At 36.8% G+C, this 23,079-nt stretch overlaps 1 protein-coding gene across 3 annotated transcripts in view; it reads left to right on the top strand.

Annotated features, from left to right (window-relative positions):
- The window catches only part of METTL15 (methyltransferase 15, mitochondrial 12S rRNA N4-cytidine), a 262,077-nt gene that overhangs the window by 94,642 nt on the left and 144,356 nt on the right, over nucleotides 1-23,079 (top strand). For all 3 annotated transcript variants that reach the window (XM_023550767.2, XM_003412308.4, XM_064288341.1), the window contains exon 3: nucleotides 22,057-22,193. In XM_023550767.2, coding sequence (XP_023406535.2) covers nucleotides 22,057-22,193 — 137 coding nt within the window. The remainder of the gene's footprint in view (nucleotides 1-22,056; nucleotides 22,194-23,079) is intronic.

Below are 23,079 nucleotides of genomic sequence, written 5' to 3'. Positions count from 1 at the left end.
TATGGTTTGGCACAATGACCAAAACAGACTCAGACATATGGGGAACAACAAGGATGACACAGGATAGGGCAACATTTTGTTCTGGTGTACATAAGGTCACCGTGAGTCAGAGTCAACTCAAGGCAGCTATCTCTATGTATCTCTACCTTTGAGAAAGTCATTTGTAGCATGGTTATTTCTGTAATTTCAACAAAGTTGATATAAATAATATAGGTGCCAGTTCCTCTCTGTTACCTTCTCTTTTTACACCGGGGAGTGTCATTACTATCTTTGGTATAAAATAGTAACATTTATTTCCTAATGAAAACTGTACTGTTCATATAAAGTATGTAAACTTGTTTCTTAGCAATTCTTTCATCTTAGTTTCTTTTTACTGTTTACATTTGTGAAATATCACTTACCATAATCTGCTTAATGTGTAATTTTATTTCCTAGAACACATTTGAATTTCCAATAAAACATAGCATATAGGTAATATTATAAACTGACTGAAATACTGCACCAGTAAATATATTCCTGAATTTTTATTTCAGAACCCCACAAAAAATGTTAAATTATTTAATGTTGATTCATACTTCCAAGGTTCATTCCATTGTTTAACATACTACTTTTAATTTTGAGGATGTAAAAATTCCTACAAAGTCACTAATAATTTGAACTATAAAACAAAATTTTGTGTTCGACTTAATGACATTCTGTCTTGTGTATCTTTATTTTTTATTTCCCAAAGAAAGAAATAAAGCTTCCAGAATTTAATAATAGATAAATATAAGATTATGTCTAAAGTCAATATCCAATATTATTTTTGAAGAAAGAGGCTATGAATTGCCTCCAAGGATTTTTCCTAAAGCTCTGATTTGAATTCTGCAGTTTTCTTTATAAACTCCTTATATCTGTTCCTGGAGTTCTGATAAATACAAACAAATCTGGATTGATTTACTAAGTCTCAATTATCCATCTAATAAGTGGTAGAAAATCACAGAGACCAATGTGAATTCAGTTTGAAAACCTCCTCACTTCATCAGTATTCCATCGGTTGAAGTGTGTAACTGGTGAACAGTTAAAGGAGTAAGCATCCATGAGTGAATCGTTTCCATTTCATGACTCTCTGTGGTGATTAGCTAGTCAGTACAGTAGACCTGACATTTTATGAAATATCACTGGATGCCATACAAGAGTATTTTATGATTTGTTCAAATAACACTGTAATGGAAATTTCAATAAAATGAAAGACTCCCAAATTGATCACTATCAGCTGTGTTTTCATTGCAACAGCACTAAGTTATGAAGCCATTATTACAGAGTCCTTTGAAACAGATTTCATATATATTTGCACTGCTATTGATTTATAATTTCTCTTTTCAGGGCTCCTGCTAGAGCCCACTACAGTGCTTTGTAGTTTGAGGTAATGCCGTTGATCTGTTCTTAAATGTTGATTATACTTTATTGACTGCTTTAATTTTTTTTGATCAATAGTTATTCAAAAGTTGGTTTAATGCTGTTTATTACTGACGATTTTAAGATTACTTATAAAGAGAAACCTCTGGCTTCTTGTTTTACTTGTGACCATAACCATTTGTTTTAAAAAATAAAATATGCTGTCTTTTTAGCATATATCCTAGGACATAGATAAAAGCACCTCTTCACAGAACCTATTTTGGCTAATGATAAAAGTGAGAATTTATATTTTTGTAAATTACAAATTATGGATAAAGGTCAAATATTATTTTCAGAAATTGTAAAAAGAATCATCATTTCAAACATTTACCAATCTTTGATTACTCACTCTTTGGACTTAAATTTCCAATTCACTTGACATGATGTGAAGTTATAATACAGTTATTTCAGGTCCACTGAAGCTATTAAAAATGCAAGGAAGACTTCTCTTAGTTGATAGTCAGATATGTTTTCATCCTGTTTATTTTAGAATTACAGAATACTTGAAGACATCACCTTGTTTAATCTGTTTGCTTTATCACTGGGAAAATTACGGTAAATTGGAAGACTTGCCTGAAGTCATTGACCATATTTTTTATATAAAGAGTTTACCGGATGCTTGTTCATGAAGTGTTCGATGATTATCTGTTGAATTGGATGCATATCAAAACCTGGGTAAATAATCAAGACCGAAGAAGGAGAGTTAATGTTAACATCAGGTAGAATTATAACACGAGTTAATATAAATTATAAAATCTATTAACAAAATCAATTTTTTTCCATTTGTAGTGACGGAATAAGGCAATTTTTGTGATACTTACTTTGCTTAATTACTTGATTTGCAACTTTTTCATCCAAAGTAATAGATGTGGATGGGCACTAATGAGACTTATCCTGGGTGTCATTTACATTATGCTGTATAATGAAATTATAGCACTGAGCCTACTAATAACTTTGCTTGATGACAGAGATACTATGTGTATCCCAGAAGGAAAGTGATGCTGTTTTCATATGATTGTAATAATAGGGCTTATATTTTAAATTATCTTTGAAATTTTAAATTGTTTTGTAGAATTGTATTGGCATGAATGCTTTTGTGCTTAGCTGTAGGGTTTTAATATTGGTGATAGTAATTAAATTTTGACTGAAATTTTGCACATGTACTCTCTGTATATATTGATGAAGTTTATTAAAGTTTTCTTATAATCTCTTTGTCTAGTTTGAGTATCAGGGTAATTTAAATTGCTTTTACTTTTTCCTTTTATAGTTTTTAGATTTATAGTTTTTTTTTTTTTTTTTGCTCTTTTATTGTATTTTTGAGAATTCAATAATTAACTAAAATTAGAAGACCTAGAGAAAACCTGGAACAGAGATTGACTGATCTGAGTTTATGTGTGAGAAGGCTTTGTTATGTAAACTTAGAGAAATTTACCTTTAAGGACTGTATTATTTCCTAAACATTTTTTTTCCCCAGAACAACACTTAGGCAATAGTTACTTAATATTTTTTACAAAAATAGTGTATGAATGTAAATCTGTGGTATATTTCATGTTTTGTGGGTAGTATTCTAGTGTCTTTGGACTGAAGGCCAGACGAATTGTAGAATGACATCAAGGATGTCATACATGAAGACAGCAAGAAGCCATTAAAAAGACAGGAAAGAAAGAAAATGCCAAAATGGATGTCAGAAGAGACTCTGAAACTTTCTTTTAAACATCAAGTAGCTAACACAAACCAAAAGGGAAAAATACACTTGGCATTTCTCAAGCTGAAAGAACTGAAGAAAAAAACCTCAAACCTTGAGTTGCAATAGTGAAGGATTCTGTGGGCAAAATACTGAACGATGCAGGAAACATCGAAAGAAGATGGAAGGAATATACAAAGTCATTGTACCAGAAAGAGTTTGTCACCATTCAACCATTTCAGGAGGTACCATATGATCAGGAACCAATGGTACTGAAGGAAGAAGTTCAAGCTGCACTGAAGGCATTGGCGAGAAACAAAGTTCCAGGAATTGACAGAATACCAACTGAGATGTTTCAACAAATGGATGTATCACTGGAAGTGCTCATTCGTCTATGCCAAGAAATTTGGAAGACAGCTACCTGGCCAACCAACTGGAAAAGATCCATATTTATGCCTATTCCAAAAAAAGGTGAACTAACCAAATGTGGAAATTATCGAACAATATCATTAATATCAAACACAGGTAAAATTTTGTTGAATATTATTCAGAAGTGGTTGCAGCAGTATATTCACAGGAAACTGCCAGAAATTCATGCCAGATTCAGAAGAGGACATGGAACCAGAAATATCATCGCTGATGTCAGATGGATCCTGGTTGCAAGCAGAGAATACCAGAAAGATGTTTACCTGTGTTTTATTAACTATGCAAAGGCTTTCCACTGTGTGGATTGTAACAAATTATGGATAATGTTGCAAAGAATGGAAATTCCAGAACACTTAACCGTGCTCATGAGGAACCTGTACACAGACCAAGAGGCAGTTGTTCGAACAAAACAAGGGGATACTGCATGATTTAAAGTCAGGGAAGATGTGCATCGGGGTTGCATCCTTTCACCGTACCTATGCAATCTGTATGCTGAGCAAATAATCTGAGAAACTGGATTATATGAAGAAGAACGGGGCATCAGGATTGGAGGAAGACTCATGAACCAACCTCTGATATGCAGATGACACAACCTTGCTTGCTGAAAGCAAAGAGGACTTGCAGCACTTACTGACGAAGAGCAAAGACTACAGTTTACCATATGGATTATGCCTCAACATAAAGAAAACAAAAATCCTCACAACTGTGCCAATAAGCAACAACACGATAAATGGAGAAAAGATTGAAGTTGTCAAGGATTTCATTTTATTTGGTCTCTTTGTTAAAGCCATTCACTTGTGATATTTCTGTTATAGCAGCACTAGATAACTAAGAATTTGGTACTGAGAGTGTGCTGCTCTAACAGATATCTGAAATGTGGAAGCAGTTTTGAAACTGAATGGATAGAGGACTCAGAAGGAAGTGAGGAGAACTGTTAGCTTGGGAGACAGCACAGGTGGTGAGAAGTGGCAGAGGACCAGCAGCAGCAGAGGACTGGCAGCAGCAGAGGACTGGAAGCAGCAGTACTAGGAAATCAGCGTGAGACAGCATTGGTGCGACCCATGGAATGAGAGAGCTGAGTGCTTGTGCACAGGAGGCTTTCTAGTGGAGTGGGGTGCCTCCGGGCAGTTATCGGTGTAGCTAGGCTTGCAGACCCACTGAATAGAGCTGAGCGCCTTCCTGCTGATGTTTTTTTGGCAAGTAGGGCACCTCCACGCACTAAGTGGTGGAGCTACAGAGGTTTGGAACACTTGCCCCAGAAGGGCAGATGCAGATGATGAGGCCTGAGGGCTGAGAGGCCAAGGAACCAGGAAGCAGAAGCTGAAGAGACAAGGAATACAAGAAGCAGAGCTGCCTCAGTCTCAAAGGGTATGGCCACAACCTCTAGGGTCTCAAAGGGTGGAGCCATGGCCTCTGGCATTTCTAAGGGTGGAGTCGCCATTCAGATGGACTAGGAGAATGTTGCGCCTAGAGGTGAGGGAGCAGAGTTGCTGTTCCAGTGAGCCTGCAGGGCGAATCTTTAGACCAAAGCCAAGGGGCCGCCACTCAGAATCCAAAGAGTATGACCAATACCTAGAGTCTGGGGGGCAGGGCCATTATGTTAATGGTCTCAGAGAACAGTTTTATATGTGGCAAGGACGTGAGTTTTTGGCAACCAAAGGGTGGAATGTCATGGATTGGGTCGTGACCCCCCAAAATTGTGTGATTGTCCAGCATTTTGTCATCTGATGTGATTTTCACATATGTTGTAGGTCCTATCACTGTGATGTTGATGAGATGGATTAGTGACAGTCATGTTGATGAGATCTGCAGGATTGGATTGTGTCTTGAGCCAATCTCTTTTGAGGTGTAGAAAGAGGTGAACAGTGAAACATGAGGATCTCATACTACCAAGAAACAAGAGCCAAGAGAAGATCACATCTTTTGGACTGGGGTTCCCTGTGCAGAGAACTTCTTTGTCCAGGGGAAGATTGATAACAAGGACCGTACTCCAGAGCTGACAGAGAGAGGAACCTTTCCACTGGAGCTGACACCCTGAATTTGGACTTTTAGCCTACTAGACTGTGAGAGAATAAAGTTCTCTTTGTTAAAGACATCTGCTTCTGGTATTTATTTTGTAGCAGCACTAGATAACTAAGACACTTGGATCCATTCAGTCCAAACCCTGGGTATTCCAATCAATATCCATGGAAGCAGCGGTAAGGAAATCAAAAGACACATTGCATTGGGCAAATCTGTTGCAAGAGACCTCTATAAAGTGTTAAAAAGTGAAGATATCACCTTCGAGGCTAAGGTGCACCTGACCGAAGCAATGGTGTTTTCAGTTGCCTTATATGCCTGCGAAAGCTGAGCAGTGAATAAAGATGACCGAAGGAGAACTGTTGCCTTTGAATTACGGTATTTGCGAAGACTATAGAATACACCGTGGACTGCCAAAAGAACTAACAAATCTGTCTTGGAAGAAATACAGGTAGAATGTCCACAGAAGCAAAGATGGAGAGAATATGTCTCACATACTTTGGGCATGTTATCAGAAGGGATCAGTCCCTGGAGAAGGACATCATGTTTGGTAGAGGGTCAGTGAAAAATAAGATGGATTGACACATGGCTGCAACAGTGAGCTCAAGCATAACAATGAATGTGAGGATGGCGCAGGACTGGGCAGAGTTTTGATCTGATGGTACCTAACAACAACAATTCTTGTGTCTAACTATGAATTCCGAGTATACATAAGCAAGTGGTGATATAGAAAAGTTCTTTTGGCACAGACATATTTTAAGAAGTAGCAATAATTACATGTCTGAAATTAGATAAACTCCTAAAAGGAGAGTTGATTTATTTTTTAAGCATATTATGAATAATAATATTCAGAAAATAGCTTAGCATTATGTTCTGACAGCAAAATACTGTAAGTAATTAACAGAAATTAACAATAATTAACAGAAATTTTACCTAATTTTCCCTTTCTAAGCAGACTAACCACCACTCATCCGTCAGTTTGTCATACTCTGGTGGCTTGTGTGTTGCTGTGATGCTGGAACCTATGTCACTGGTATTTCAAATACCAGCAGTATCACCCGTGGTGCACAAGTTTCAGCAGACGGAATACCAATTGAGATGTTTCAACAAAAGGATGCAGTGCTGGAGGTGCTCACTTCCATGCCAAGAAATTTGGAAGTCAGCTACCTGGCAAACCAACTGGAAGAGATCAATATTTGTGCCCATTCCACAGAAAGGAGATCCATCAGAATGCAGTAATTATTGAATAGTATCATTAGTGTCACATGCAGATAAAGTATTGCTGAAGATCATTCAAAAGTGGTTGCAGTAGTACACCAACAGGGAACTGCCAGAAAAAGCCAGATTCAGAAGAGGACCTTGAACTAGGGATATCATTGTTGATGTCAGCTGGATCTTGGCTGAAAGCAGAGAATACCAGAAAGATGTTTGCCTGTGTTTTATTGACTGTGCAAAGGAATTTGACCTTGTGGATCATAAAAAAATTATGGGTGACATTGTGAAGAATGGGATTTCCGGAGCACTTAATTGTGCTCATGAGGAACTTGTACATGGACCAAGAGGCAGTTGTTGGAGCAGAACAAGGGGATACTGTGTGGTTTAAAATCAGGAATGGTGTGTGTCCACGTTGTATCCTTTCACCATACTTATTCAACCTGTATGCTGAGCAAATAATCTGAAAAGCTGGACTGTATAAAGAAAAATGCAGCAACAGGATTGGGGGAAGAGTCATTTACAACCTGCATTATGCAGATGACACAACCTTGCTTGCTGAAAGTGAAGAAGACTTGAAGCACTTACTGATGAAGATCAAAGACTGCAGGCTTCAGTATGGATTACACCTCAACATAAAGAAAACAAAAATCCTCACAACTGGATCAGTAAGCAACATCATGATAAGTGGAGAAAACATTGAAATTGTCAAAGATTGCATTTTTCTTGAATCTACAATCAACACCTTATGTAAGCAACAGTCAGGAAATCAAACAACATTTTTGCATTGGGCAAATCTGCTGGAAAAGACATCTTTAAAGTGTTGAAAAGCAAAGATGTCACTTTAAGGACTTAGGTGCACCTGACCCAAGCCATGGTGTTTTCAGTTGCTTCATATGCATGTGAAAACTGGACAGTGAATAAGGAAGGCAGAAGAACAGTTGATGCCTTTGTATTATGGTGCTGGCAAAGAATATATTGAATATACCATGGACTGCCAAAAGAAGTAACAAATCTGTCTTGGATCTCAGTCCCTGGAGAAGGACATCATGCTTGGTAATACAGATAGTGAAAAAGAAGAAGACCCTCAATGAGATGGAATGGCACAGTTGCTGCAACAATGGGCTCGAGCATAGCAACAATTGTCAGGATGGTGCAGGACTGGACCATCCTGACAATTCGTTCTTTTGTGCGTAGGGTCACTATGAGTCGGAATGGACTTGACAGGATCTAGCAACAACTTCTACATGGAAGGCAAGAATTCTACCACTTAACCATAAATATGCAATCGTTAATGCACTCAGCTGCTAAGTGAAAGATTGGAGGTTTGAATCGACCCTGAGGTGCCTCATAACAAAGGCCTGGTGATCTACCATATTTTTACACAAATAACATGTGCCCTCTACATTTATTTGCCAACCATGCCCCCCCCCACGAGTTATTTTTGTAAGTGTGCTATGCTAATTTTTTTTTACGGTAACAAGTTAAAAAAATTGGCATAACGGTGCTTATGAAAATACCTCATTGGGGGAGGGCGCAGTTGGCAAAGAAACGCAGAAGGCATGTGTTATTTGCACAAATATATATTACTTCTGAAAAATCAGCCATTGAAAACCCTTTGGAATGTCCACTCTGACACACATGGGGTCACCGTGAATTGGAATCACTTTGAGGGCAACGGGTTATATTAACGTTTAACTTCTTTGTAGTTCTGTACTGTACGTATTTCTTGTCACCAAAGTAGTCTTCACCAAAGGAGGGTGGGCGAAAATGGAAGCTTTCATAATATAGCCATAGCATTTTTTACACTTATTGGATCCACAATCAATGCCCTTGAAGCAGCAGTCACGAAATCAAACGGTGCATTGCATTGGGCAAATCTGCAGATTTAAAAAGCAAAAATATTCACTTTGAGGACTAACGTGCACCTGACTCAAGCCATAGTATTTTCAGTCACCTCATAGCATGCGAAAACTGGACAGTGAATAGGGAAGATAGAAGAAACATTGATGCCTTTGAATTACAGTGTTAGCAAAGAATATTGACTATACCATGGACTGCCAGAAGAAAGAACAAATTTGACTTGGAAGGACAGCCAGAATTCTCCTTAGAAGTGAGGATGACGAGACTTCATCTCACTTACTTTGGATATGTCATGAGAAGGGACCAGTCCCTGGAGAAGGACATCATGCTTGGTAAAGTAGAGGGTCAGTGAAAGAGATGAAGACCCTCAACAAGATGATTTAACATAGTGGATGCAATGATGGACTCAAGCGTAGCAACGGTTGTGAGGATGGCACAGGACCAGACAGTGTTTTGTTCCCTTATACGTAGAGTCGCTGTGAGTCAGAACTTATGGTACCTAACAACAACATTGTTTAGAGAACCTAACTGTTCCTGCAGTAATGCTCTCACCTATCATTTAAGTACCTTTGTAACTCTGAGATATTTATATTTATTTATTTATATTAAGTAGGCAGATTGCTTCAAGTATCCCAAATAGGCTAGTTGGGTTTTGAGGTGTGGGTCATAGGGGAAGGATAAGAAGCCCACAACAAGGGATTTAATAAACTGTCCTAGAACAAGAACCATGATCTATACTTTTCAGATTCCAAATGCAGTCAAGCTCTACAGATAGTAGATCTGTTATAGTGTGACTTTCATGCTTTTTAATTATTCTTCATAGGCAATAAATAATTTTGACTGTCAGACTTAATGTTCTGGTTTTTTGATCTATGGTATTTCTAAATACACGAGATGGAATTAGATGTCATGCTATTTTTGTCACTACCAGATGTTTAATGGCAATAATATTTCTGTAGTGGTCTATGGTAAACAAAACATTTTCATATGAATTATCTCTTTACACAATAGTTTTAAGACTCAGCTTTGTTAAATGAATTTTCCAAGGTCATATGAAGTGGAGATGTGAACCCACATTTGTAACTCCATTTTCAGTGTACTTCAGGGCACCCGTATGATTTTCTAGCATTGAATCAGTTGTGTGGAGAATTACACCTAATACTAATACCTGAAGTAAAGAATACTTAAAAGATGCCAGGATGGAATCTAAGATCTGAACCAAAGAAAATTATTAAAGCTGATTCAGGTTATCTTCAATTAATTCCTTACTAAGTAAACAAGATCTTCATTTAATACCAGTCTAAGAGCCTTTGTTGAGCAATGGTTAAGGCTGTGCTACTAATTAATAGGTCAGTGGTTTGAACCCACCAGCCACTTAGTGAGAGAAAAGGCCTGGTGATCTACTTGTAAAGATTACAGCCTAGGGAGCCCTGTGGGGCAGTTCTAGTCTGTCACATGGGGTCGCAATGAGTCAGTATCAACTCAATGGCACGCGACAGCAACAATGTACATAGCATTGCTAGAAGTCTACTTTTGGAGTTTATGTTTTGGCTTACTTATTTGTTCAGACATTTAGGCAATAGTGTTTATTTGAAAAGTTAACTATAATTGCATCCCTCAATATGAATATGATGAAGTTTACCCATGGAGATAGTTTTTAAAGCCTGCTACTAGAAGAGATGTGTAAATCCTGGCTATTACCTAAAATACCTTCGAATCAAATAGGCCAAGTTCACACCTTGGCTGCATTACTTACTTGAGTGTGATTTGGGAAAAGCTACTTAATCTCTGAGTATGTTTTACTGTTCTATAAAATAAGATGGTATCAATCTAACTGGAGAATAAAATGAGTATTTAGTGACTTAATGTATGCGAAGTACCTGGTGGCATAGTGGTTGGGTCTACGGCTGCTAGCCAAAAGATCAGCAGTTCGAATCCACCAGGATTCCATGGAAACTCTATGGGGCAGTTATACTCTGTCCTATGGGGTTGCTGTAGGGTCACTATGAGTCGGAATGGATTCGACGACAGCAGGTTTGTTTTTTATGGTTTTGGTTAAGTACCTAGTAGACTTTTTGGTATATATTATATGCTTAATAAATATTAGTACATTTTCTCTTTTCACCTTTATTCTCTCTCTCTTTTTTTTATAAATAGCATTATTGAATTCACATACCAGATAATTGACTCATTTTAAAGTGTGCCATTAAATGGTTTTTAGCATATTCACAGAATAGACTTGCGCAAGTACTGCACTGTCTTGATTACCATTGCTTTATAGTTAGTTTTGAAACTGAAAAGCATGAGCCCTCTTACTTTAGTCATTTCAGAATTGTTCTGGCTATTCTGGATCCCTTCAAATTCCATATGAAGTTTAAAATCAGTTTGTCAATTTCTACAAAGAAGTCAGTTGAGATTATGGTAGGGATTGTGTTGTATCTGTAGATAGGTTTAGGGAGTATTTCCATTTTAGCAATGTTAAGTCTTCCAAATGATGGATGTGGGATGTTTTTCCATTATTTAGATCTTCTTCATTCCAGAAATGTTTTGGAGATCTCGGAGTTTAATTTCGTACTTACTTGGTGAAATTTATTCACAAGTACTTTTTTCTTTTTGATAGTATTGTGAGTGGAATTTTTTAATTTAATTTTTTGGGTTGGTCATTGCAAGTATATACAAATAAAATTGATTTATAGATAATGATCTTGTATTCTGCAATCTTGCTGAGCTCATTTATTAGTACTGATATTTTTTAATGGATTCCTTAGAAATCTTTATATACAAGTCATGTCATCTGCATGAACTTCTTCCTTTTCAGTTTGAATGTATTTTATTTCTTTTTCTTACCTTATTGCCCTGGCCAGACCTCCAGTATATGTTGAATACAAGTGGCGAGAGCAGACATTCTTGTCTTGTTTCTGATCTTAGAGGAAAAGTGTTCAATTTTCCACCATTAAGTATGATGTTAGACGTGCGTTTTTCATACATGCCCTTTATCAGGTTGTGAATATTCCCTGTTATTCCTAATATGTTGAGTGATTTTTGTCATGAAAGGGTATTGGATTTTCTGAAATGCTCTTTCTGTATCTATTTAGGTGATTTCGTTTTTTTACTCTATTGTTATGATGAACTGATTTTTGGATGTTAAGCCAGCCTTGCTTCCCTGCGATAAATCATATATGGTCCCATTTTCATCATTATGTTTATATTTTGCTGGATTTGGTTTGTTAGTATTTTGTTTAGGATTTACATTTTTAAAAATATGTTTTTAAAGAGTACATATTTAAAAGAGCAACTTGTAAACTCTTATTTTTCTATTTGGGCTTGAATGAAAAGTTAATTCAAAGGTGTTTTCTTAGTTTTTAGGATATAGCAAATATGGACTAATTATAAAATTGTCTTATTTCAGATATGCCATTGTTTTAAAAAAACTAATTGAATTTAAAATTCTATAAAATTTCTCCCTCTGGAAGTGTATTATTGAAAGTTTCCTTTTGAAGACCATCTGCCAGTTGAAGGCCCTGTTAGTGTTTCTTCAAATTCACAAGCTGTGGAACTTTTTGTGCTATTATTGCATTTAGTATAAATTATTGTGTCATTTACAGCCTTTTTAATAATTGATTTCTTAATTAAAATACATTTTATTAGTGATATATAGTTTGTCCAGAATATGTTATATGGATTTCATGATGCTATAAAATTATTTTTCTTATTAAAAAAATGCTGCCATATTGGCATTATCCTGGCTGGAGTCCACTGTGAAACTGACTTTATGGAGACCACTCAGGCCATATTATTTTTAGCTATTTGTGTTAATCCAACTGCAATTATGTGAAAGCAGATCAAGTGGGTATTCCATTGTCCATGATTCGGACTTATGTTTGATATTCACCCTGTGTTACAGATGAGTTAAAGCTACTCATTGCAAAGAAGGATGCTCATTCAAATTATTTAATTTAGTTGAGGAATATACCTTAAAAAAGAAAAGAGAAAAAATAAGTTGTGTTTGACAAAGTTTTTTTTTTTGTGAAAAAGAATTGAAGCTATAAGATGAAATGTTTTCAGAATTTAGGCAGAATGAGTCATCGTAGTAATGTCAATATTCTTGATGAAATGGAAAAATAGATAAATTTATTGCAATGCATTGACTGTTTTCTTTGTGGTATAATTTTATGTCCTTTTACATAAGCCCATATAATAGTTACAAATAAAACAAAATAAGCACTTAGCAGACAAATTCTCAAAAGAGCTTGAAAAGACAATAATAAATCAAGGAGTTTGGTAGAGAAAAAATGTTCAAATCATTAGCTGACTATAAAGTTGGCGTTCTATGTTCACAGGTATGTGTTCTAATTTATTTCAGGTCTAGAAATGCATTGGTGTGACAAATGTCTACCTGTCAACAGATAAGACAGAAAACATAGGTAAATCCTAAGAGAAATCAGTGATAGTCCCAAGTGATTTAGCACACAACGGTAGAACAATAGCTTTCCTTAGCAAATACAGAGTATCAGTGACATTATATAGGATATAGCCCCTTCTAATGATTTATTTATTTATTTATTTATAGTCAGAATATCCATATAACCTCATCAGATTAGCTCATCTCTTTCTTAACATTTGTATCATTAATTGTATCACAGGGCTTCTCTCTGTTGCCTTCAGGAAACAAGTGCCAGGTAAACTCTCTTGGGGGTGTGTGGGGTGGGCACAGTATTCCCAAAGGCTTTATAGTACAATTTGGATACATAATATAAGCAATTTATCTTAGTTTTTCTTTTTTCTTGTATCAGTATTTTTTATTAGGCTGATCTTTAAAAATATAATCAGAACACAGTGTTCTTTAAGCATAATTGGAAACCAAACCCCTTGATCTTTCTATGTAATGATGCTGTTGTGATTGGCCCTGCTACATTTGTTGATTTCAATCTTTTTAAAATCATTCTTTTAAAATGTCTACTCAGCACTGCCTCTCAATTGACTGTTGCAAAGAATTGTTCTGTTCCCACATGAAATTCTTAAACCTGTTTGTTTTTTTCCCAGTTAAGATACCTGTATCTTGTCTCATACTTAGAATATCTCTTTTGCTCCTCAGCCTTTGTAATAACGCTAATTTTAAGTCAGGGCATAGAGAGATTGGGGCGAGGATTGCAGAGGTGAGAATGCTACCTTTATTTCTGCCTCTGTCTCTAATTATACCACCAGCTCGTGTTTCCTTAATAGCCCCAATATACTCATCTGTAAAATGGAATTATTGTATCTACCTGAAGGGCTGTTAAAAAAAAAAAAAACAAACCCATTGCTGTCGAGTCAGTTCTGACTCATAGTGACTCTATAGGACAGAGCAGAACTGCCCCATAGGGTTTCCAACTAGCACCTGGTGGATTCGAACTGCTGACCTTAGCTCTTAATCACTACACCATCAGGGTTTCTGAAGGGCTGTTATAACAATTAGTTAAACTATTTAAAGTGTGTAGCATAGTGAGTGCTGGCATATAGTATCTGCATAATAAATGGTGTCACTTATGCTCGTAGTGACCCAAATAACATGCCTTGGGATCGTTTTTTTGATTCCTGTCACTTCTCCATTCCCCACATCTAATTAGTCTATTCCGCCTATATAATGGAGTCCCTGGGTGGTTGTAGGAAACCCTGGTAGTGTAGTGGTTAAGTGCTACAGCTGCTAACCAAAAGGTTGGAAGTTCAGATCCAGCAGGTGCTCCTTGGAAACTAAAGGGCAGTTCTACTCCGTCCTATAGGGTTGCTATGAGTCGGAATCAACCTGACGGCAACAGGTTTGGGTTTTGGGTGGTCGTAAAATGAAACTGGTAGTAATGCTAGTAGTAGTGGTAGCATCATCAGAACCTGTCTGACCTTATGGGATATAATGAGCAGAATCAAAATCAACCCAAGGCTGATCCCTATGAGGTGGTAGTCAGTCATACCTCCACTCTCCAAACTTTTTACCAGTTGTGACGCCAGCCGTTCCTCCCACAGCACTCTCTACTTCTCTCCTGGGTTTGATAATCTGTTGCAATGGCTGCACAGAACTTAGAGACCATACCTACAGTAAAGTGGTTTATGAAGGAAGAGGGTACAACTGGGGAACAGGATCAGGAACACCTTTCTCCTGTGGAGTGGCTGTGGGTTCCAAGCGCCAGCCTTTCAGTTAGCAGGCAAGCACTTAACCACTGCGCCAGCAGGGCTCCTTCAAGCAGGGGAAGATTAACCAGTAAGGAAGTTACGCACAGGCTTATATTAAACATGATATACCCAGGTTTATTTGTATTTATTTACTAACCTGTAGTACACAATTTCACATGAGTTTCAACACATGAAATTGTGCACTACAGATTAGTAAGTGCAAGTAAGCCCATGCATACCTTGCTTATTGGGTTTTCTGTTCCTGGGACTCTGTCCCTGGAACCCCTTGGCACATACATAACCCCCCAAAAACCCACTGCCATCAAGTGAATTCTTACTCACAGTGACTCTGTAAGACAGAACAGAACTGCCCTGTAGGGTTTCCAAGGTTATATATCTTTACAGAAGCAGAGTGCCACATCTTTCTCCCCTGGGGCAGCTGGTGGGTTCAAACCTCTGTCCTTTCAGTTCCAGCTCAGTGCTTAACCACTGTGTCACCAGGCCTCCTTGCATGTACATGAAGGTTGTTAATTTCTCCTTGTTTCTCTTTTCTCCCTTTTTCTTCTTTCCACTCTCTTCTTTTTTAAAATTCCTCAATTCTAGTCAAACTTGTTTTCCCTTTACATGACACATCCTATCCTATGTGTATGACTTTGCTAAGGGGTAATTCCTTTTGTTTTTATTCATTTATTTATTCAGCACACATTTATTGATTATACCCCTTGTACCATGTACTGTTTGACATTGCAGACACAAATATCTAGGGCACTTTCCAGAGGCATATTCTAGAAAAAAAAGAGCTATATATTAAGGATATCAAGATCTTGAGACTGAAAACTATACGAGAGCAGGGACCATGTCTATTTCAGCCTACTGTTGCATGTCCAGCTCTTAGAATATTTCTTTGGACATATTAGACTCATAACTGTTTAAGGATAAAATATGAGAGAGATTGAACGGGGGAAAAATGGAGAAAAGGCAGGCAACAGGATGGCATGTTTAACAACTGCGTGTTCTTCTGTAAAGCTAGAGAATATGTGGTAAAATTTATGTCTGAGAGTAGTCGTATATGATATTGGAAAGAAATGTAGGGGCCAGAACAAGAAGAATATTTTTCATTATGCCTAGAAGTTTGAACTCTATCCTGTAGGCTTTGGAGGGCCATTGAGGGGTTTAAAATAGGGATGTTGCGTGCTACGGTTTTACTTTAGCAAGGATATCCTGCTAACAGTATAACAAGAAGAAGTGAGAGTAGAGGCATGGATATCAGCTTTGAGCAATAAAAGCAGGCTGGAAAGATTCAGGACATATTTGTATGACAAAATCAACAGGACTTGGTAACTGCCCTGCCCAGCCTTCAAGGCTCAGATGAATTGTAAACTCCGATTTAGTCAACCTTGCTACCAGTTAAAATAAATTTCTCGTCTTTGACTCCCTGTAGAACTTCATGTATGCGTTCCTTATATTGTTGATTTTTGGTTACTAATATAATACTGGTTACTAATAGTTATTTTTGTGGAGGTCTAAATTTCCTCAGCAGACTGTAAGGCTCATAACTTATTATCTTTGTATTATCTTTATGCCTTATCTATACTAAATGCTCAATAAACATAACAGATTATTATTTTATTTTTTAATAACCTCTTGAAAAAACTAGAAATTTTATTTTATCTCCTGGAGAAAATCTAGAAATTTAAGTATATGTCTGAGAAATTTCAGCACTTCAAAATGAAACAAGTTATAAACTGGTGAAGTTTAAAATTCTTTTGAAAGCAATTTTATTCCAAAAATTAGTAAATTGCCAGAAAAGGAAATATTCACTGGAAGAAATTTTAAAGTGAAGTAAGGCTGTATTTCCAAATTCAGATGCTAACTTACTATTAAAAATCTTGCACAGATTGGAAATGACTAATCAACATTAGGAAAATGAAATTGGAAAATCTGCCCTAGTACTGTTTATGGCTAAAAATGTTTTCATGACCAATTTTAACAGTGTTGTTTAAGTGTGAAAATTTCAATGATTAGAACTTTGGGATTGGAAAAAACAATAAATAATTTAATTATCTAGTCTGTGCAAGATGATCTTGGGCAAATTCCTTGATTTCTGTCGGTTTCCACCTTCAGACAGGAGCCTGAGCTGAATGGTGTCGTTGTGTGCCGCCAAGTCAATTTCAACTCATAGCAACCCTATATAGGACAGAGTAGAACTGAGTGTTAAAGGTTATCAAATTGGAGAGATAGAAAAGTGTTGGGATAGGTATATTCTAGAAGGGTGGAGCAGTATGTACAAAAAAAAAAGATTAAACTTGCTCTCCTATGGATCCTTCTAGCTCTATAATTCTGTTTTAATTTTAAAAATTTCAAGGTGAATTTGTAAACTGTAACCTGTCAAGAAGTCAGTCTTTGCCAGTGGCTATTACAGATAATGGGCAGACGTTTATACAGCACAACGTGTACAATATATTGTATTTGGGGTTTAATTCAATTGGAGCAAAGTTCCAACGTGTATCAGTCTTCATATTAAGAAAAAATAAAACTTTTTCAGATAATTTTTTTTTAATTTCAATGTGATTATACAATTCCAATGGGAGAGTATTAGGAAATGAAGTGAAAAGAGCACAAGATTGGGGTTTCAGTATTAGCTTTGCCTTCAGCTAGCTACCAGATAACCTTTGCCGGTCTCGGTCCCTTCATAAGTAAAATGAGGGGGTGGAATAGTGTATTATGTCCCTCTGAGCTCTGAAATTGTGTCTGTACTCTGTCCATATCTGATCCACAGCTATAGCTCAACTGTTGAAGTATGACTCATCTTGGAGGAAGTAAGTGGAACCTAGTCGTTTAGGGATAAAATGTCACTTAGTTGGATTTGATTAAGAACAACCAACCTAAAATAAAAAACCCAAAATAAGAAATGTTTATTTTCTTACTTCACGTGTAAAGGAGACTGATCAGCAAATAAAAATATGGTTATAGAATTATATAGTACAATTGATTCCAGATCATTATTGATGTCCTGGAAGAGTTCTGCTCATTAATGGATCAATTTGTAATACTGAGAATACATTGATGAGTAAATGACTCCGAAAATTTGGATATCATGGGCTGGACGAACACACATACGTTTATTAGTCCCATGACTATTTTATGTTGTCCTATTATGGTACTGAATCTTATATTTTAAGGAGTAATTCTGGACTCATATGCACAAATGAGCATTGTCATCTTCAACATAAATACTTTGGGGGGCTGAGCTCCTTTTTTCATATCATATCTCTAAATATATCTTGCTTAGAAGTGAGGATGGCGAGACTTTGTACTTTGGACATGTTATGAGGAGGGACCAGTCCTTGGAGAATATCACGCTTGATAGAGGGTCAGCAAAAAAGTGGAAGACCCTCAGTAAGATGGATTGACACAGTGGCTGCAACAATGGGCTCAAACATACCAATGATTGCGAGGATGGCGCAGGACCAAGCAGTGTTTTGTTGTACATAGGGTTGCTATGAGTCTGAACCCACTTGATGTCACCTAACAACAATAAACAACAACAAATATATATACTAAGCATTTACTACTGTGCACTGATGCTATCATATTAAATTGTAGGCAGTGTTAGAAGATGTAGTTATAAGTCTTCCTCCTCAGACACTAGTTTTAGTTTTTTTACGCCACCTTCCTTCTGAGTTTCCAATCTTCCTGTTCTGAGAAGCCACTGATCTATGTCATTACCTGCCCATCCAGAGGTATGCAGAGACCTGATATCTTTTTAGTCACCTCATGCCTCACTTGGCTTCTCCTTAGATGCCTTTTGTTCTAAACTATGTGGACCCACTAGGATCAAAGGTCCTGCTGCATCTGTGCCACAGAGAGGCATGGAAATCTCTGGTGACCCTGGAAACCCAGTGCTGGAAAGCCCATCCTCCCTCATTTCACCATCCAGCCAGCCGCTCTGAGATTTCATCACCTGTCAGTCACTTCAATGGTACTGTACCTTCCTGGGATTTACCCATCTTTTGTATCTCTTATCTACCAAATTCAGAGAAATCTCTCTCCCTTCCTTAAGAACACTACCTACCAATGATAATTAGCATTCTCTTTCTGAGCTTTGCATTTTTACTAAAAGATAGGAAAGTGGTTGTCTTGATAGTTTTTTACTTTTTGCCATGCAGAAATCTCCAAGGAACGTATATACTGTAGCTCTAGATACATAGACACCTACCTGAAAGAGGAAAAAAAAAAAAAAGAGAGGATGAGTGCTTGTGCATATTAGCACAAAACACACATGTATATCCAAAGTTATCCTGCCACACAAAGAAAAACATTTAAATTCCAGTGGGGATGACTGATCTATAAAAAACTAAGCTTGTATCATTATTCAGAAACCATCTCTACCATGTTCCTTATGCTGTCTTCTTTCTTCCGTTCTTCCTGTCCTTCGCTCCTTACTTTATTCTCTCACTTTCTTTGAAAGAATGCAGAATTTAGAGTTGATGAGTCCTGGTTTAGTGTTCTCTTCTTACTTACTGTTAATATAACCTTAAGTCACATTATTTCTGTGCACCTGAGTTTTTTCTTTTGTGAAAATGGGGATAATCCCACTTGTCCATACTCTCACAGGGCTTTCGTTAGACCAAGCAGGAAAATACTAATGCTTGGTACACCATACAGCAGTGTGCAAATATAAACTTTACTGATTTAATATGTAGGCAGAGTGATGCAAGAAAGAACACAGGTTTTAAACCCAGATACACCTAGATTCAGTGCCTGCCTTTGCCACTTAACTAGCTGAGTGAAACCTTAGTTTCTATGTATTTAAAACACTAGCAATAACACCTGTTCATGATTGTAAGGAGGAAATAAATGAATCTTTATACATTTCTGTGAAGTAAACAGGTACATTTTATCCTCACTTCTTAGGTAAGGCTATTGAAGCTCAGAGTTAAAATGATTTGGTTAGGGCTATATAGGCAGTACCCTGGTGGCACAGTGGTTAAGTGCTACGGCTGCTAACCGAACGGTGGGCAGTTCAAATCTACCAGGCCCTCTTTGGAAACTATGGGACAGTTCTACTCTGATCTGTAGGGTTGCGATGAGTCAGAATTGACTCAAGGGCAATGGGTTTGTTTTTTTTTATATATAGATAGTAAAGGAACCCTGGTGATACAGTGGTTTAGCACTTGGCTGCTAATTGAAAATTTGGCAGTTTGAACCCACCAGCCACTCTGTGGGAAGAGGATGTGGCAGGCAACTTCAGTAAAGATTTACAGCCTTGGATACCCTATGGGGCAGTTCTACTCTGTCCTGTAGGGTCGCTATGAGTCAAAATCAACATTACAAGAACTTTTTTTTTTTTAAATAGGTAGTAAATGAAATAATAGAATAAACTCTCAGTAGTAAATATGAGTTTGGTGTTTTTAGGCAAATTATATGAGGTAATTTCAAAGAAAGAGTTCCATATATGTAGTATCAGACATACATTTGAAACACTTATATAAATGAGATCCAGAGAAGGATTACGATGTATTTCAGCTATTTAGTGCTGCTATAAGAGAAATACCACAAGTGGATGGCTTTAATGAAGAGAAATTTATTTTCTCACAGTCTAGTAGAAGTCCAAATTAAGGGCGTCAGCTCCAGGGGAAGGCTTTTTCTCTCTGCCAGCTCTAGAGGAAGATCCTTGTCATCAATCTTCCCCTGGACTAAGAGCTTTTCCACGCAGAAACCCTGGGTCCAAAGGACACACTCTGCTCCCAGCACTGTTTTCTTGGTGGTATGAGATTCCCCACTCTGCTTGCTACCCTTTCCTTTTATCTCTTGTAAGATAATAGGTGGTGCAGGCCACACCCCAGGGAAACTCCCTTTATATTAGATCAGGGATGTGACCTGAGCAACGGTGTTACATCCCACCCTAATCGTTTTTAACCACAGGCAGAGATTATGATATAACTTTTCTGAGGACTGGACTTCAGCATGGTAGCTGGGAGCAAAAAAGTCAAAGCATAATTGTGCCCTGTTTCTGACCACTCTCCTTAAAAGATGTTGTAACGTTGAGAGCAAACATTGAAATCCATTACACGAATTCTCCTTTCTTCTGAAATGTACATGTGAACTTTTTTTATAAGTTAAATGTTTAATAAGTATATTTAAAAATCTGGCTGATAGTGTAGGTTATTTGTCATTGTATTCAATATTATCAGACTAATTGTCTTCTTTTCCTAACACCGGTGAAGCTTTTTGAAGGGCCATAGTGAACTAACAGAATAACTATAAGAGGATGTCCTGAAAGTGTCTTGACTTCCAAACCAGCCACAATCAACTAACTTGTACACACATATGTTTCTTATGGCCCAGGTATGGTTTCTTGCCCAACTGTGACCTGACTGTTCTGCTTGGAGTTGGCCAAATAAAATAGCCAAGAGTTAGATTCAGTTAATTTTACTGTGTTTCTGGAATGAACCAAACATTTAAAGACATGCACTCAAGTACCTTATATCCTGTTGTACTGGTGGGAATTATTATTGGCAGACCTTTTTCCCTTAAAAGGATCTTGGTTTAGATGAGAAATTATGTATCACTTTACCAATTAGGTAGGGGGGATAGTATCTTCTTTTTTTCTTTTTCATTATAGACACTGAAAAGCCTAAAGATAATGGAATTTTAAGTGACTTTCCCAAAGACAGCTACTTAGTTTCAAAACTAGAATCTATCCCGGGTGTTTTGACTTAAAAAGCCTTGGGGGCTTTTTCCAGGTCAGATCTTCATGATTTTTAAGATTTGTCCTATGACTATTTATTGTTAGATGTTCTCTCTGTCTCTTTTAATGTTCTTGAATATCTTTACTTTTTATATTAAGCATTTAGAGATATTAAGATAAAGTGTACCACACTAATTGTCAGCCATCTCCAAATGAAGATAAATCATTGGAAATGTCATTTCCAGCTGAGTGCTGGAAAGCGTTAAAAATCTAGCAGCACAATATCGTGGTCATGCTGACCTTATTGAGGAAAATTTCAGTTTGTCTTGAACTGACCACCTAATGCCAAGAATAATCAGTTTACTCATACTCTGACCAGTTTTGTTGGACTGATCACTCTTAATTGAGCCGGAGCACATGCATAACAAGTTGAACTCTAGGAAAAAGATTCTAATTGTTTTTCTATTTGCTATCAACTCTGAAAATTATTATGTGATTCTAGAAATTGAGGTAATTATTTGGGAGGAATAGCTCTTGTTCATGTTAAGTGGTAATTTTGATTTCCTCTGTTGGCTAGATTTTTCTAGATATGACATTTGGTTCGGGAGGACACACAAGAGCCATTCTACACAAGGAGTCAGATATTACTGTGTATGCTCTAGACAGAGACCCTACAGCTTATGCAATAGCTGAACAACTTTCAGAATCATATCCGTAAGTAATATTTTTGTGTATTTATTTAATTTTAGTTCTGAGTTTTACGGAGCTTGATTTACCACCTTGAAATTTTGTTCTCCCTTCTATGATTTCGTGCCTCACGTTACTGTATATTTCCCTTTTTTTCCCATAAGAATTAAGGTAAATGGTGTTTTTAGTAGCACACTTAAAATAATATTACTGCATTCATCCTGTTGGAATCTATAAGAATAAGTTAAAAAATGACTTCTGGCTATAACATTGAAGATATGTTGAAACTCATCCATGAATAATATTTTGGCAAATAACCTATAATTAAGAAATAATTTTTAAAGATTTCATAAATTACGGTTTTCACAAATTTAGTGGAGTAAATAAGTATGTGCAAATTCTGCAGGACTTGCATACATCAAAATAATAAATTTGTTTTCTCAAAATTCGTTCTGAAATTCACAAGCATTGGAATGATCTATTAGTCAGAATAGGTCAGAATTAGTGAGCTTTCAATGTAGAACTTTTAAAAATATAAATTAAAGAGTTAAATCTATATGTTGTATTGTTTAAAAGCCATTGTTCTAAAAAAGAAAATTATCTTGGAGCTAAGATGGCCATATCCAAATATGTGAAAGGGATGTTTTCTTGGATGAGGAATTCTCTCATGCTACAGAGATGGAATTAAGAAAATACATGGAAGTTCCAGAGGTAAATTTTCTCAGTGTAAACTAGAGTTTTTACTAGTTTAGCTGTTCAACAGTGAAATGGTCTCTTTGGTGAGGTACCAAAAGTATGACCGTGGAAAAGTTCAGTCAGAGGCTAGGGGTAAAAAAATGGGATTAATAATTTAGAATAGTCTTTTTCAACCTCTTTCAGGTCTCAAACTCTTTGCAAATCAAATGAATGTGAT

This window comes from Loxodonta africana, chromosome 7, assembly GCF_030014295.1.
Source record: "Loxodonta africana isolate mLoxAfr1 chromosome 7, mLoxAfr1.hap2, whole genome shotgun sequence".
Taxonomy (NCBI): domain Eukaryota; kingdom Metazoa; phylum Chordata; class Mammalia; order Proboscidea; family Elephantidae; genus Loxodonta; species Loxodonta africana.
The sequence above is the reverse complement of the archived record's forward strand: the minus strand, read 5'-3'. Positions and strand labels throughout refer to the sequence as shown.